General features: G+C 43.0%; 1 protein-coding gene across 3 annotated transcripts; it reads right to left on the bottom strand.

Annotated features, from left to right (window-relative positions):
- Nucleotides 1-280: 280 nt before the first annotated feature.
- On the bottom strand, nucleotides 281-12,447 carry LOC107187993 (centrosomal protein of 128 kDa). 3 transcript variants are annotated; one of them, XM_015576206.1, is made up of 16 exons: nucleotides 12,371-12,447; nucleotides 10,035-10,315; nucleotides 9,062-9,163; nucleotides 6,941-7,888; nucleotides 6,362-6,755; nucleotides 5,751-6,109; nucleotides 5,048-5,479; nucleotides 4,799-4,972; nucleotides 4,413-4,619; nucleotides 4,084-4,335; nucleotides 3,641-3,927; nucleotides 3,354-3,459; nucleotides 2,662-2,841; nucleotides 2,251-2,587; nucleotides 1,508-2,055; nucleotides 281-1,019 (listed from the first exon to the last, which is right to left on the bottom strand). In XM_015576206.1, the coding sequence occupies exons 2-16, from the start codon at nucleotides 10,215-10,217 to the stop codon at nucleotides 924-926; spliced, it is 4,605 nt and encodes a 1,534-aa protein (XP_015431692.1). In that variant the 5' UTR covers nucleotides 10,218-10,315; nucleotides 12,371-12,447; the 3' UTR covers nucleotides 281-923. The 3 variants fall into 3 exon arrangements, with proteins under 3 accessions (XP_015431692.1, XP_015431691.1, XP_015431693.1); XM_015576205.1 differs by having other exon boundaries at nucleotides 1,508-2,587; XM_015576207.1 differs by lacking the exons at nucleotides 9,062-9,163; nucleotides 10,035-10,315; nucleotides 12,371-12,447 and adding an exon at nucleotides 8,369-8,414 and having other exon boundaries at nucleotides 1,508-2,587.
- Between the last annotated feature and the right edge of the window lie 4,382 nt (nucleotides 12,448-16,829).

The following is a 16,829-nucleotide window of genomic DNA, read 5'->3' as shown; positions in this document are numbered from 1 at the left end:
TAGCTATAGGAATTCATTGAACGGACGGGAGGTGCATGACGAGAAAGTTTTACATCCTGAAAATCGTTGATTATTTTAAAATAAACATATCGATCCCATCAACAAGAACTTTGTAGAATTCACTTTCGACCCTGCTTTCTTTAAAAGAACAAAAAATCGCGTACGTTTCGAGGTATGAAACATACAGACATTTTTCTGATAAAAGTATATTTTATTTAGAAAGTAATTGTTACCAATCAATGTACACCGTTGCAAGTGTATTTGTGCTTTAACGAGGCGGTTTCCTCGAAACATTCAGCTAAAAATTTCGATCGATTCACGGGAAGGATAATCATTAGAGGCATGCTGGTTCCGTCGTAAGTTTAACGAGGATAAAATAATCTATCGGCCTGGGGTTAATTGTTTAATAAGACCCACCAGTGGTGTGTATTGATTCTTTATGTGCGTAGAGAAATTAGTAGGTACAATCATAGAAGGTACAAAAACAGGAACGGATTCACGAGCGATCACATTTACTCTCCGCAGTTAGGAACAACAAGAGATTACTTACACCGATATATAAACGATATGGCACATCGATAACAAAGATACTTAATTAATAACGTCGCCGGCTTCGAACATAATGACACATTTCAAAGTTTCTTCTCGTCACGATTATGGTGGTTTCGAGTAAGTGAAAATTCAACCTGCAACATTCATTAATCGTAACGATTAGTTTTCTACGTCGAGTCTTAATTTTTTTTTTTTTTATATTCTTGGCATCGAAGCCAAACGAGTTTGGCTCGTTTCAGTTACATATACACCACTTTACAATAAGAGCCAACGCGTTTTCACAGTCCGATGATACACGTGTTTCCGTCTACGACGAAAATAAACCGTCGAGTAATATGTGTCTCCTCGTACGATAAAAATTCGTGGGCGTCTCAAGGCGCGCTATCCGACGGTGCTTCGTTGGAATCGTTGCTCGGTACCGTTTTTCTCATATTTTCGGTACCTACGCTGCCCGATGATTCAGGTACCTGAATAACGAAAACAATGAACAAACGGTTATTCTCGGGAATGCTTCAGACGGCCGTGACAAATCAATAAATCAGCCTCTTTGTCGACAACCTACCGATGGAACTGGTCATACTCAGTACCATTTTCGATTTGTAGGTGCTATGTACATTGTATTGGGTGTACCAATAAGTAACCTATTCTATCTAATGAAATTCAATACTATCATATTTTTTAAAAATAAACTGCCATTTTTAAAAATAAAGACGGCAGAAAAATTACATATGAAATGTTTAATGCACGATTTCAGGTCGAAACTTCGAGGGGTGGTTTTACCCCTTAAAGTCGTGTCTCAGCCGATCAAAAAAAATACGTATCCCTTATTTTTGACTGCTTAACAGACATACAAAGTTTAATCAAAATCGGAGGGGAACACTTTCATGCCTTCCCTTCTTAGTAAACTGTTACGTCCTCTAAAATTCCGAGCACTGAACAAGCGATGTAATCTCACCTGGCGAGGTAGATCCGTGAAATTCGTCCTCAGTCTTCGACTAGGCAAAACGTCTGGCATAGGCGGAGGAGCAGGTGGTTCCCCGTAGGCCTCGTGAAGTTCCTCGAGCCTGGTGCTCAACGCGGATCCTCGTCTGCTGGTCGCGTTCATTTTGTTCATCAACCATTTCGCCTGTTCCTCCAGCCTCTTCAGTCTCTCCTCTCTGGCTGCCAAAGCTTCTTCCGGCGTTCTAGCTTTTACAGCTGCCTTGGCCTCTTCTTTCACTGGGGCCTCTGCGTTCTTCGTTCTTTCCTCTTCGACGGGAGAAGTCGATGGGGGTGGGTCCGTTGTGGGGAATTCTTTCACCGTTTCCAAGCTCGACGACGAGTCCACTGAAAGGCTGTCCGAGTCAACGATACTCTCTGTCGACCTGGCGCCACGTTTCTCGAGGCTTTTAGGCTCACCGCCGTCATGGCATGTGGGCGAGACGGACGTCGAAGAGTCGAACGACGATGAAAACGATACGATCTCGATGTGACCGTCGACGTCTGATTGCGACGAGCCGAACACTGGAGCAGAAAACGGATTAGACGGACCAACGATCAGAGGATCGCTGAATTGAACGTTTTTCATGATCGTGAGTGTCATGGCGGACGAGGGGAAGGGCCCGATAGAGAACACAGGCTGCGTGCTGATTGGGCTAGTTACGGTGGGTACGTCAGTCACAGACGAGTCTGAGGGTTCTTCGTTCTTTACTTTCTCACCGTCCATGTCCGTTGTTTTTTCGGAGTCTTCTGTGGTGATCAATTGATCGGCCGGTAACAAGACTTCCGGTCGGAGATATCCTTCGGAATTATCGTGGGTAACTTTCAGTGATTCGGAAGTTTCCATTGGAGCAGAATGTTCGATGGTCGCGTTCATCGCGAAAGAAGTTGCTAAGGAATCGTTTAGAGGGTTTTCAGTGACAGTCGATTCGTCGATTTCGTTCTCGAAGACCAACGAAGTTGCGTTTGAATCGTTGATGCCTATGAGGTTTTGGATTACGTTTGTTAGAGCCTGGTCTAGGGGATCCAGGGATTCTTGCGAGATGTCTATCAACTGCTGGAATGTTTTATACAAAATATTCAATGTTTCTTTTCTGTAAATGACATTTGTAATTATTAAAGTATTATTACATCTTCGGATTCAGCGTTCATTGCAGTTTCCGCTACTTCAGCATCCTCTAGTTCAGCTTCCGTTTCTGGAGTAGGAGTTCGTTGCTCCAGGGTTGTCGAGGAACTTGTTTTTGGCTCTGACAGTTCGGTATCGGTTGGTTGCTCTGATTCCGTGTCTGGTGACGGCACTCGGGGACTTTCCTGGAATTTCGGAAAGTTTAATCCTTTATCTTCTCTTACTCTACTGAATACAATTCAAATTCGATTCATTTTTTCCACGTGATTTGCTTGATCAGACTAATGTCCGATGTACGAGAACAGTGATAAATAATTCTTAACACGTTGACTGCCACAGTGAAAAAGGCCGTACGTAGCCAGACACACTTTATTTCGTTTTTTAAGTTATAAATTGTCAAAAATATTTGAGTTTAGTTAATAGAGGCTGTAGGTCTTGTTTTAAATTATACTGTGATATTAATTTCATGCAAACATTTTATAACAGTGTTTAAATAATCCAGACACTTTTCAATGTACGTGTCACCCATATTTGGGTGACGTGGCAGTGAAAGTGTTGAAGGAAATTTTGTATAGAATGGAATATTGGCTAAAATAGTCAATGCATTATTCATTAGTACAAAGTCATTAGTTAAAATATTTCGAACAACCATTCCTGTATAATATTAGCCAAAGAAGATGTAATAATATTGACGAACCTTTCGCGGTCTTCTGCGTGGGCCTAGCCTGATTCTTTCTTCGACAGAGTTATCCTCTTCCTCGTCCGTGTCATCGCCTCGTTCGTCGCTGAATCCACTCTCAGCGCTGCAGGAGAATGAAAGTTTTTAATAACATTCTATGTTACAATGAATTGTACATATTATTTACATGAAATGTAAACATTGGTTTTCTGATCTGAAACTTTTGCCAAGATCTTCGAAGATGCCTTCAGTTTTTCCATTTTTGTTTAGATACGTAACGTAAAGATACTTTTTCTGTCGCTCACCTGTTACTGAATGAATCATGAACAGCCAAGGCTTTCCTCGCGGCGAATTCACGTCGCAAGCTTCTCCATTGCAATTCCGTGTTGGTATTCTTTTGTCTGGCGGACTCCCATTTCTCGCGACAGTACTCCAACTCCTGTTTCAACTCCTGCAGCATTTTTCGCTTCTGTTGCAGCTCGTACCGCAAAATCTTCTCGTGAGTGTGCAGCTGCTGATGCTGCGCCTGCATTCGATCGACGATTGTCCATGTTTTGCTCAGCTCCGCTGATACCGCTGACAGTCTCTTTTCCTGAGCAGATAATATCAATAAACATGAATAAAAAAAATCGAAGCAAGACCATTATACTGTCGGTCAGTTCGCAATGTGGCGAACACGGCGATAGAAAAATAAAAGTGTCGATAATTATAGACAGAGAAAACTTTGGTAGTCCATCAAATTTCCCACCTGTTCTCCAAGTTTGCTTTCCAAGTGACAATTCAACTGCTTCATCCTGTTCATTTCCTTCTCCAAATGTTTCTTTTCTAAAATCAACTCCTTCAATCGAATGTACGTTTTGCTAACTGATATCACTAATCGAGGCCCAGCAGGTGTGTCCACAGACTTGTAACAACTGTTAGGGTCCGAACACATGGCTACCGATGCAGTCTGAGCACCTTCCGCGTGGCAACTCAGCAGCTCCAATAAAACGCGCCAGACCTGGGGGAATATACGATATACGTCAAACTATCAATATTGTATTATTTGACCATTATATGTCCGTGGATAATCAATACCTTAGGCAGATTGTGAGCTATTTCCTCCTGTTGCAGATCCTCCTCCTTCTTGTCCGTCTCATTTTCAGTCCCACTTTCCGTTTCGGCGCGTTTCGGCGACCCTTTCCCACCCTCGACCTGCTCCACCAGGTCCAGAAGCAGCTTCGGGAGTGCTGCGGCCTCGGTACTTTCCTCTCTTGCCATGTCACTTATCAGATCGTGATTCTCCTAAATAGGAAAAATTCATTTCGAATATCATCCTGTTTTCATGGATCCAGAATTTTCTATAATATATGACTTAATCCGATCCAGACTTTACAACCCAGAGAGATTAATTCCATTATTATTTTCCTAATCTAGTAAACACAATTCTGTTTCAGAAAAAGACAAGTTCTATCGAATGTTACCTGAAGTAACTGAGTCAGTCGATCGAGGTCCATATCCGCAGAGGAAGCACCCAGTAGTATTTGCGTGAACAGTCCATTGATCAGCGACATCTGATTCTGTAGATCCCTGCAGTCCGCCTTGGTTAGTCCTAACTGTGATTCTAAATTCGATATCTCGGTATCCTGGGCGTCGATCTGCCCATGGAAAAGTGACACACATATACATTGAAAATTGTATTTCTCTATGCTAATTCACATTTCACACTGTACCTTATCGTCAGCCTTTCTCAGATCGTCCTCCAAACACTCGGATTGCTTCAACGAATGGTCCAATCTCTCCTTTACGTCCACGAGTTCCTTGATCGCCCCGTCCTTCAGTTCCGTCAGCACTTTCAGTCTCTCGTTGTAAAGGCTCTTCAGGCTATTGATGTTCTCCAGCTGACGTTCGCACTCCAGCCCGACCTCGTCCGTATGATCCAAGAAACTCCTGTCCCCTAATCGGACCAGAATCTGCGCTAGATGGTCCTTCAGATCGTTGACACGCCGTTCCCTGGCGTGGAGAGCCTCTCGCGTCCTGTTTGTAACGTCTGCCAAGCAACGAATGCGGTAGCGATGCTGATCGGGCTCGGTTTCCAGATGATAACGCAGGTCGTCCACTTTCTCGATTTGAAAGCGTATGTCGTTTCGCAGCTCGTCGGAGACCTGAAATCGGAAAACGATGTTGCTTATAACCAACTAATAAATACGTGAAGCTACTTTACAATTCATTTTCACCATTTCTATTCATGGAGGAAAACAGTAACTTTGAAAATTTTATTCAAGTGTCCTGCACATCTTCCACGGACTGGAATTTTTTTCCCTGTACATATTAACTATACACCTTTGGAACTTTGTCTATAGAGTCAAAATTGAACAATATGAATTTTCATTTGTTTGATTTTATTTCTGTTTATAATCATTTGAATGGAATCACCTTCAGTATACTCGTCAATCGTTGAGCTTCCACACGTTTCATTGCCAGTTCATGCTCATCCGGCTTCGGATCCCTGGACCTTGATCTCTTGAAGCTTCCATCGGCTTCGCTACCTTGCTCATGCGTCTGCGCATCGTTCTGAGCAGACCTTAATAGATCCAAAACCCTCGACGTCTCCGAATGAGCCTCTTTCTCCGCGTCCAATTCTCGCCTGAGTCGCTCCATTTCAGACGAAACGGCCGCGATCGCTCGTTGCCTGGCTTCCCTTTTCAAAGTCAGCTCTTTTTTTAATTCTTCTATGTTTGTCGTGCGATTCATCGGTGGACATTCTTGACGATCATTTGTCGAATCACTTGGACCTATTGGAAACAATTTGAAAAATTCCAGAAAAATATTGAATTATGGAAAAGAAAAAATTGAATCATTTGTGATCATTTACTCTAAATGTATCCTCTGTTTGTATTCTAAAATTTTTACACGTTCAGAAACAGGATCAATAATATCATTCTGACTAGAGCCTCGTCATCTATAAATTCTCTTTAATTTTATAATACTAGGAGATAGAATTTTGGATTGATCCTCGTGGAACAAATAAGTTACAGAACACATACCGATATTTTCCTTCGTGGTGTGATCATCGCCGCTCTTCTCCTCAGTCTTGACAGTCTTCTTCAGTCTTTGAATCTCGTTCAAAGCATCCTCGAGGGCTTTTATCTGTTTTTTCTTGTCCGCGACCTCCTCGGACAATTGTGTCTCCAGTTCCAAAATCTTTTTGCTCTCGATGTTCTTAATCTCCTCCTTTTCCGACAACGACTTCTGTAGATCTTGCTCCAGGCTATTAATCCTAGCTTCGGCACTGTCCTTTTCCGCATTGAACGCGTCGATCTCTTTCAGCAGCCGTTCGGTTTCTTTCGTGGCGACTTCGAGCCTCGCTGTGAGCTTTTCGTACTCTTCTTTGTTTTCTCGAAAGCTCGACTCCATTTCTTCTTGACGTGTCTTCGATTCCTGGGAACAATTGTTGAACATAAAAAAGATGGATTTATCTATAAAATATCTTTCTATGTGTGAATGTATCGTTTCTTTCGTGAGGATTTAAATTAAAAAGGAATAGCCCCTTGAAACATCATTTGAACCTTTATTCTATTACATATTCATAGATCAGAAAAAAGTAAAATGGTCAGGACACCCACCTGATAATTTTCCGTCAATCGTTTAACCACCTCCTTCTGTTCATCCAGCTCGCCAGTCAATTTGTCGTTCAAACCTCGATACTCTAATCGTTCAGCCTTTAATCTCTCGATTTCCTCCGACAGCATGTTCACCCTCGAGCTTTCCATTCGACCATCCTCCACCCTAGATCCCTGACTCTCCGACATCTCTAAATGCAAATTCCCAGCCGAACGATCCGTTTCATCGCTGGACTTCGAGACGGCCGTCTCATCTACGCTACGTGTTCTATGAATAGACCCCGTTCGACCCTCGTCATCCGTCGGTTCCACGAAAGACTGATTTTTCAAAACACTTTCAGGTACGTCGGTCCTATTTCGAACCCTATCATGAACAACATCGACATAACACGTATGTCGATCCGTTCGTAAATCCTGATTCTCCATCGAACAAACACTCCCGGATCCTTGCTGTTCATCCGTTTTCTTAGGTCCCCGAGTCCTCTCCATCAATTCGAATCTATCTATCCTAGATCGCGGCTTCTTGACCTCATCGCGAATTCTTTGTCCTCCCTGGCAACCATCCCGATTCCACGCCAACAGATCCTCCAATCTATCGATCCTCAGCTCCATTCTTCGTCTGATCTGGTCCTCATCCTCCTGCTCTATTTTTCGTCTGTTCTCGTCCTCGTCCTCCTGCTCCATCGTCAGTCTTGTCTTCGCAGTCCCGTCTGACACGGCGATCGACGTAACTCCACGTCTCCTCGATTCACGCTCCTTCCGCAATTCCTTGTACAATTCCTCGAGATGCGCCAACGTGGCCGTGTGCGCGGTGGCCAGCTGCTGATTCGCCATCGCGAGCTGCGTGATCACCCTCGTTAGCTCCATGGATTCTTGATGGTTCTGCAAGAACGAAGAAGGGCCGTGCCCCTCGGCCGATTGCCAACCTGTCATCCGCGCTGCGTACGTCAACTGCAATATAAATAAATGGACTAATTTCAGGCGGTGCCGATCGAACCGACCGGGTGATCGATGATCGGAATTCTGATCAAGGAATGGGTACGTGGCCCAGCTACGTTACTCCTTTTTGCATTGCTTCGCTGACCGGGCGAGTTTAAAGCGCTCGAAGAACGATCCTCGGATCGAAGTAACCGAATACTTCATTAATTGATCGGTATTTAAGATGACAGAAATAACAAATGTTAATTCACGCTATGATAGTCGATCACAGAGCTTCCTATGGATGCGAACTAAAGAAATCGATAAAAATCGGGAAAAAAATTTCTGGCTGTACTAACGGACAATCTAGTTTCAGTATTTATTCCCTAAGAAAATCGAAACTTCGTTTCAACAATATTAGTCATTGTCTACGAGCCTACAGGAATGTTTGTGAAACGGAAGATTGAAAGATATATAGAATCGCAATTAGTGCCGAATAATTTTCACACTCACGTCAATATTCTTAAAAACCAACAACGAATCTTCAAAGGGATTCTCGAAGACGTTCTAATATTCTATCAATTGTTCTCGAACCGATCGAGCAGTGGTTCGCAGATCCATCCAAGCAACCAGGGGACAATATGGGCTGGTCGATTCAACGAGAATCGATCCTCCTCGAGCTTTCGTAAGCTCGATCCACGTCAGACGATTCGCGCGAGTGCACTGGCACAACAGGCACCGCTGTTCACAGAGAAAACTGCGGGGAGACACCAGTGGTAGGGGCACGTGATCGCGATCGATGCCTGCGAACTCGCCACTTCGTGACCGTGACTCAGCGTGTTCTCCCGAAATCACGAAGACCCGCTGGGGAGCTTCTTGGAGTCCGGCCAGCGGTCTCGCGTCGCTTTTCCTCGCGGCGGGACAAAAGATCGGCCCGTTCTGCTTGGAAAATTTCGTTCGCCGGCATCTGTGCCTCCTCGACCATCGTTTCAACCAACAAAAACAGCCAGTATAGTCTCATAATCCCTTCGATTCGAAATTTTACCCGGAAACGAGTTTTCGTGATTCTTTCAAGATGATAGGATTGATGTGGGTGGGATATTATTGAACTTCGAAGATATGATTTTTTTTTTTTAGTGTTGGTAGGAAAATGATAGTCCGAGGAGGCTTCTTTCGAAGGTGGTTAGTTCCAAATGGTTTGCTCACCAGTGTCTCCGGATGAGATGACCGTAAGTTCGACAGACTCGGCGCCGATGGTCTTTGGCTCCACCATTCTTCACCTCTGACGGTCGCATGTGAACTAGGATCCTGTGTGAATTATTTCTGTCAATTAGAAAATTCTGAAGACTAGCTTTTGTTATCGTTGTCTGAATGAATTTTCCTGTTTCTTTTACAGTGCTCGAAAGAATTAGAGCATCGCAAAACAGGATCTATAAGTTTGATAAATTATTACATTTTTTGTGCATTAATGATATGTACTTATTTTTTTACCTATACAAAATTTTGTTACAAAGCGACCGTAATGCGTGATCGTCTAATTGTTTCAAGCAGTGTATTTCCAATAATCGTATACATATATGGCGTAAGTACAGTATGCACACAAACGTCAAGGACACAGTTGTTTGAACGAAACAATACAGGGTGTTTCCGAAATCGTGGTCCAACCAGAAAGTAGGTGAATCTTCATGTAAATCTATGTCGAAAATATAGAATAAAATTTATTCACATGAAGCTCCGTTTTCAAGAAAATCGTGTTTGAAGACGCATCTAAAACGCGTGTGTTTACTCTGGCAGTAAGTAGAAATGCACATTAACAAGATCTATTCGATTATCCTCGAAATGAAGCATCGTACTAAACAAATTTTATTCTATATTTTCGACTTACTTTTACAGGAGCAATCACCTTCTTTATAGTACGTTTTCAGAAACACCATGTGTGTAGACCCTAATTTCAATCGTTTTACGGTCTTTTGTATTATCAGTACGTTCAAAGCTGCTAGTTTCTGCACGAATGTTCACCAAGACATTTCTGTTTCGTTCGTTAAGCCATCGTTCCCTGAAGTCCACGGCCATAATTTATTTACACCCTGCGTACATCGCAGAAAACGACCTCTCCTGTGTCTATCTGGTCGTTCGGGTCGCTCTCAAGACCAATAAATACATTCGTGTTAAATTTAACCTGCGATCGGGGTTCTTCACCCACGTCGAACGCGCTGGTCCTCGTCCTTTGTCGTATATTTTCGTTCGTGTACTCCGGACAGCAGGATTCCTCTGTCCCGTAGATAAATGTTTCCTCGCTTCGCGATCTCAATGGCGCTGAGGGAGGAGGAGGTGCACTGTTACTACTGCCAGCCGCACCCATTCTGTACTTATTCTACTTAAATCGTTAATTTCTTCTCGATGGTTCCGCGTCTTCGTGGGGTTTGGGTATCCAGTGCCTGGGACGTGCAGGTAAATTGTCTGAAAAAATATAAAAAACAAATTCAAGAAAATAGTGTTCCTTGTCCTGGTCAAACGTGAAATATTCGCTATGCAACTTTAACCCGTTAACGGAGTAGTTTCTTAATTGTAACACTCGTCTATTCGAGGTGAGGACGACGTCGAACGATCTAATTGAGCTTTATTGAGAAGTCACTAGTAGTGTGCTTTATACTAATGCAGATATTACGATACAACACTTAGCCAACCGAATGGGGAGATCGAAGTAAAACGCTGTATGAACGACTGGGGAGATCTCTCACTTTTTCGTTAGCAATGCATTGCCTTTTATTTTCTACACCAACGTAACTGTTTCGAACGTTACCACGCTTTAAAGAAAATATTAAATGTGAAAAATTATGTTCAAATTATGTAATTGATCTTCAATTTCATGTTTTGTATAAACTACAAAAATACTTAAACATGTTATTTCTTTTTAATTTCATGTTTTGTATAAACTACACGCAATGCAGGATCCTTACACCAAATTTAATTTATATGAATTACTTTCCGAAGATTCGACGATATGAAATGCTTTCTATCCCATTATTTCTCGGTCTGGTACAGCACACCGCCATGGAGTAAGCGGCAAGATAAATGAACCTATAAATTGATCCACGGTGATCCACGATATTACGATTAGCCTCGACGAGTGGTACCAAGAGAGATAGAGAGAATCAGTTGGCACGGAGGAAAAAAGTCGGACCGAGTCAGCTTGTATTTTTAGAAGATAGATCGGTCTAGATTCTTTATTTTAAAATCTACATTACTCTTCGCGGAAGAGAAAACCGATGGGGCCAAAGAAAATCCATGAAAGAGATCGCCTAATCAAAGAAACTGAACGCAATCGATCGACAAATCGTTTTACGAATTACCAAAGAACAAAAACTTTTCCTTTCAAATCTTTCGAAGTTCTCGTGACAATTCTCGTTTTTCATCACGGCGGAGATCAAAGACGTTCACTCGATGGCAGGTGATCCTCGAAGAAGCTTTATGACCGGCACGCCACCGCGTATCTCCGCGTGGCTCGTGGCCCGATGTAAATACGCCTTAAATATAACCTCGATCCACGATCGAAAACGGGCCCGTCTGCGCGTTCGTTAGCTTCAAACGAACGAAAACACAGAACAATCCGTGGCAAGCGAACTTGCTGCTCGGACCTATCATCGTCACAAGAAATTACCTCGCCCCAAATAACCAACAATTAATCAACAATTTCACCTATTCAGAGCTAAAAAGAAAGCTACTGATAAATTTACCCGCGCAAGATAACGAAGAAACATTAACGAAGTGAACGTCACGAGACAGCAACGGGATCTCAGAAACGAAAAACAAACCACGAACACACCAGCGCCCGATGCCATAAATACATCATAAATAGGCGCACCAAGCACTTCAGCCCTCGCGATCCAAATTTAGTTCCATAGAAACCAGCCCTAGCCTGATGTATCTCACCGTGTAAAACGAAATAAACTAGTTTTTCAATGACGATCCACGGTTTAACCACGAGGCAATGTCACCGAGCAAACATACAGGGTGTCCCAAAATAGCTTCGACTGCCGAAAATGAGGGGTTCCTGCGACGATTTGAAACAACTTTTTCCTAAGCAAAAATATTATCCGAGGCTCTGTTAACGAAATATTAACGAAAAACCCCGACCAATCAGAGCGCGTGTCTACCGGCCGAGTTCCCGCGGTAGCGTCGGCTGCCAATCACAGCGCGTAGCCAACGCTACTGCGGAAGCTCGGCTGGTAGACACGCGCTCTGATTGGTCGGGGTTTTTCGTTAATATCTCGTTAACAAAGCCTCGGATAACATTTTCGCTAAGGAAAAAGTTGTTTCAAATCGTCCCAGGAACCCCTCATTTCCGGGAGCCGCAGCTATTTTAGAACACACAGTATAGTTACACGAGAGCCGGGAGAAGTTGCGAAACCCGAGGGTGGATGGATCGGAGGTGAACGATCGATTGCAGATGAAGAAAACACTCTGAGGTGGACGATGACGTTACCACGGTGTTCAGAATCGCGAGTTACTTACCGGATGTTTGCGCTGGTGGTCATCCGAGAATTCGTCGTGTGACGATCGTAATCTTTCGATTTCCTTGGGGTAAACGGCGACACTTGACTGCCGTCGCCGCTTGCGGCCAGCGACTCACTTCTCTAAAAATATCGTTACGAAAGACCGCGTGCGCGAGGACGGCGAAGCTCTCCTCGCTCGGATGGTCTCGCGCCGGCGCGATCGCGATTTCCGCGTGGCCCTCCTCCCCGTGATCTAGGATATCGATTATAGTTTCGTATAAACTTCCTGAAACTTCGCGATGATCCGCCGTGGATCTATTACCCTTCTTCTTTGTTGATTCACAAAGTAAAGGTTTTCTGGGAACTTATATGCATTGACGAGAGCGAACGTTCAATCTGCTACGACCAGGATTTAATATTAAACGGTATAAAAAAGGGGGAAATCATCGTTGAGAATCGTAGAATTATGAACAACTGCTCTGGAATTGCTGGAATTTTGAACATTTATTTTTTACTTGTATTTGATAAATACACTGTTCCTTCGGAAAAATAGTAGAATCGTTGTATTCATACTGACAGTAAGTAGAAACAGAATGCAATAAACAGACGCGTTAGCCAAATCCTATTCAATTGCACGCGTACCCAGGAAAGTTTCAAATTCAATTTCCTCGGAAACGAAGCATCATACGACAAAATATTATTCTACATTTTCAGTTCATTAATCCATACAGAATTAATATTCTTTCAGGTTTGTACCGCCATTTCGGAAACAGCCTGTACATTGTACAAAATCTGCGACCTCGGAGAATACAGTGATTTCCTTCGTGAACAGTCCAATATGAAAATAATCTTTCAACGGCGTAAAATGTTTTTTCAACGCGCAGAAATATTTCGTTAAAATGTTGTTCGCCTGTTTTACGAGTCGTTTTGTATCCTCAGCGTCCCACGACATTCAGCGATGGCGACACAATTCTCGAACCTGTCGAGTCTTCGGGATCTCGTAAATTCGCGAGATTCTCCTGGACGATCTCTCACGTGAACCACGGTGTTGAACGAAAGACGTAGCCCACGAAAACGCAGGCAACCTAACAATAGCGCCGCTCGTATTCTATATTTAGTCAGTTTTTCGAACTGTTCGACGAAACGGTGGGTACACGTGCTCGGCGAGCAGAAGCGTATAGGACTTCCTGTACGGTTTCCCGTTCGTGGCTGGTGTTGCGGCGCCTCTGATCATCACCAATTATATTAACAACAATACCGAAATAGTTGCGACAAACGTGCTTCGAAAACGATTTACATACTCGATGAATCATCTAATCACGATAGTGCGTTCGAAAATCTGGCTCGGCACCATCGTTATCGCGTTTCGACCGCGCAGCTTTTGTCGCTTCTTTAACGTTAACGCGTACTTTATTTAAAAATAATTCGAAGAACGGCGTAGACAACGCATCGCAACATGCACACCAACGAATCGTACGGACATTTATTATTGTACGAACCTCGGGACGGTCTCAAGGCTGTCCTTACGCGCAGAAAATTCGCTACTGAACGTGTTGTAATTTAATGGAATGCGTTTATTTAAGATTGAATATGGTACACAGGGAACCAATCGATGAGAACGAAATCGGTTTAAATACGAACGTAACTGGGAAGCGAATTGTTAAATATAAAACGAAGACTGTTATTTACATTCTGTTCACGCCAGTATCGTCGACGCAACGTCTTACAGTATACGGGATTCGAAAAAATGGCGTCGGTGAAAATATATGTTCGCCTTCGAAATTTACTTATTTCGATATCTGCAATATACATTAAAACATTTTCTTATAATACCTTCTCTGATTTAACGACTATTCTAGAATTCTTACAGAAGAATCACGGGCAGGTCTAGTTGCCCTCGCATTTCAGCTTCATCCTTCCCTTTAAAAAAATAGTAGTCTGCTTTGGTCGAAGCGTTTCAATACCCATCGCATCGTTTTTCGTTCGTAGCAACCCATTGGCTAGGTCCATGTCGCATTCATATTCAAACGCGTACACTTTGGGAGAACAGAAAATTAATTTATAACCCTTCGATCAATTCCTCCGATATCTCACCTTTCCTGTCGTCTTCGTCCTGTTTTTTATTCGTGGTCAACGATTTCAACGAATTTAAGTGGCAATCGCAGCAACACTCCGTCGAACTCTCGAGCTTCTCCATGGTCCCCTTATCGTCGACCGTGTTATTTTTCTCTTCTTTCGCCTTGCCCTCGACATCATTAGTTTCTTCGATGTTACAATTGTCTTTGCACGGACTATCGTGTCCATCGTTCGTCGCGCCCGTGGCCTCTTTCGTTACGTAAGCACCACTGGAATTATTAAGCAACGTGGTGCTCGTTTTGCAACGTGGAATAGATATCGCATTTCTTACCGCAGACACTCGGTGTTCGCCATGGTAACCGCCATTGATAGACCAGCTTCTGTCAGCGTTTTCGGGAACTGGCAACAAGACGGCAGCTCTTCGATAGACGAAACCATCTCGAAATTCTTCGATTCTTTGTACGACTGTTCCGCCGTTAGTAGTGTACCTCCTGAATCCTGCACGATCTTCCCATCGCCTTGCATTAATTCGTCGAATAACGAATTCTGCTCGAAAGAATCGCGAAACGATTTAACTTTCAATAATTGTGTTTAATCAACTTTGAGAAACTTAGAAATGTTTACGATATCCTGAGGGTCCTCCTCGAACTTCTTGTTGTCCAATGTTTCTTCGAAATTCCATGCTTTACTTCCTATACCCTGATGGAACATCGTAACTTCCGGGATAGAACGTGGCTTGTTCCTTATCCGAGACAAGTCCTTCAGTTTCATTTTCTGTATATAAATCTAAACAAGGTATAAATTGTATATTCGTATTATTCTTGTTTTAATTTGTATGTCAGTTTCCAGATACAGTAATGTCTCGATGAGTGAGACGAACTCGGGTCCGCTTCGGAGCATTCATAAATTTGTTTTTTATACAAAACCAAGCCTCTGGTTAGCTTCTGGTTACTCTGTTTGTATTGGTTCCAGCGGAGGACGTCCCCCCCCCCGTCCACAGAAAAAAAAATGGTGGGAATAATATCGTTGTTCGTGTCGCATTCATCGAGGAATTACCGTATTAACAAGAACCTCTTTCCCCGTCTTGTTCGTGATTTTCACGATCCCCATCAGATTCAAGGACTTGAACATCTCCACGAGGAATGTTTCATAGCTTTGCAGCTTCCCCGTTAAGACCGCCCGCGCCATTTTCTCCCTTTCTATAGTCGCCTCCGCCAGCTCCAAATCGCGCGCGAGACGTCCCACTCGTGCTCCAAGATGTGTATTATGCGACATCAAGAATTGAACCTGTCGGAATTCAAGAGCTTCTCTGACATTTTCGATTTTTCTACAATGTTTACAAATTCTACATTTTCCACTTTTCTCGTTCTGTCTTACATTCTGTATCTGTATCTTGGATGGTAAGTCACGATGTGACTTTATAGAGTCGAGAAGTAATATGACACAGAAAGTGTGAATCGTGAGATCTGACCCCACGATCGTGACCATATATATTTTGATAATACGAGGAAATATTACGATTTTATTTGGAAAACTTTCCCATGATTTTCACGTCGTCTCACCCGATTCGCCGTGATCGATGGCGTCAGTCTCGAGGTGCAGCGAAATCGACACATTCTTTGACGGTGATCCGCGAACGAACTGTTCGCGCGATGCGGTTGAGCAACGCCGTCGATCGTTCCTGACAGTTTGCTCGTACCGACGAACTTTCCCGTCTCGCTTGGCGTCGGTGTCACGGGCGTCGGTGGAAAAAGATCGTCGACGATCAGACCGTGCTGGAAAGGTCGCTTGTCGTTCTTATGAATTCTCGTTAAATTTATCGCGAACCGTGAGACATACTTCCGGCGTGGACGCGCACCGATCAAGAGGTCGTAGAGACGGCGGTACGACGAAACGGAAGTAGGTACTCGTGCCCAGGATCTCGATTTCTTTGCTCACGTAGACGAAGTGGTAATCGGTATTCAGGGACGCCTGTGAAAATATGGATATTGTTTATGTTCATGAATCACTTAGCTTTTATGTTTCGAAGACATTCGTAAATAGATTATTGAAAATGTTAGACTCAAGTATTTATAGTATAAAAGATAAATGATGGGCTTAGTGAAAGAGGGGAAAATGCCACAATACTACAAATTTAAACGATAACTATTTTTAGGAAAATTAAGGTTAGTGTAAATTGATAGTACTAAAAGTTAAAAAACAACATAGGTATGGCAGGTGTCTTTTCCACTGAGCCCCACAAATGTAGATAAAAGGAAATTTTAAGGTGAGACGTTCCCATTCGTGATCGAATTGGGGAATAGTAAGGTATTTTTAGCTTCTTGAATTGATACAGGTTTCTATAGTTTGTCATATTTGTTGTATTTTATAACCTCTTGATGAAATGAATGCAAAAATGCGAT

This window comes from Dufourea novaeangliae, unplaced genomic scaffold (genome assembly GCF_001272555.1).
Source record: "Dufourea novaeangliae isolate 0120121106 unplaced genomic scaffold, ASM127255v1 scaffold109, whole genome shotgun sequence".
NCBI classification, from domain to species: Eukaryota; Metazoa; Arthropoda; class Insecta; order Hymenoptera; family Halictidae; genus Dufourea; species Dufourea novaeangliae.
The sequence above is the reverse complement of the archived record's forward strand: the minus strand, read 5'-3'. Positions and strand labels throughout refer to the sequence as shown.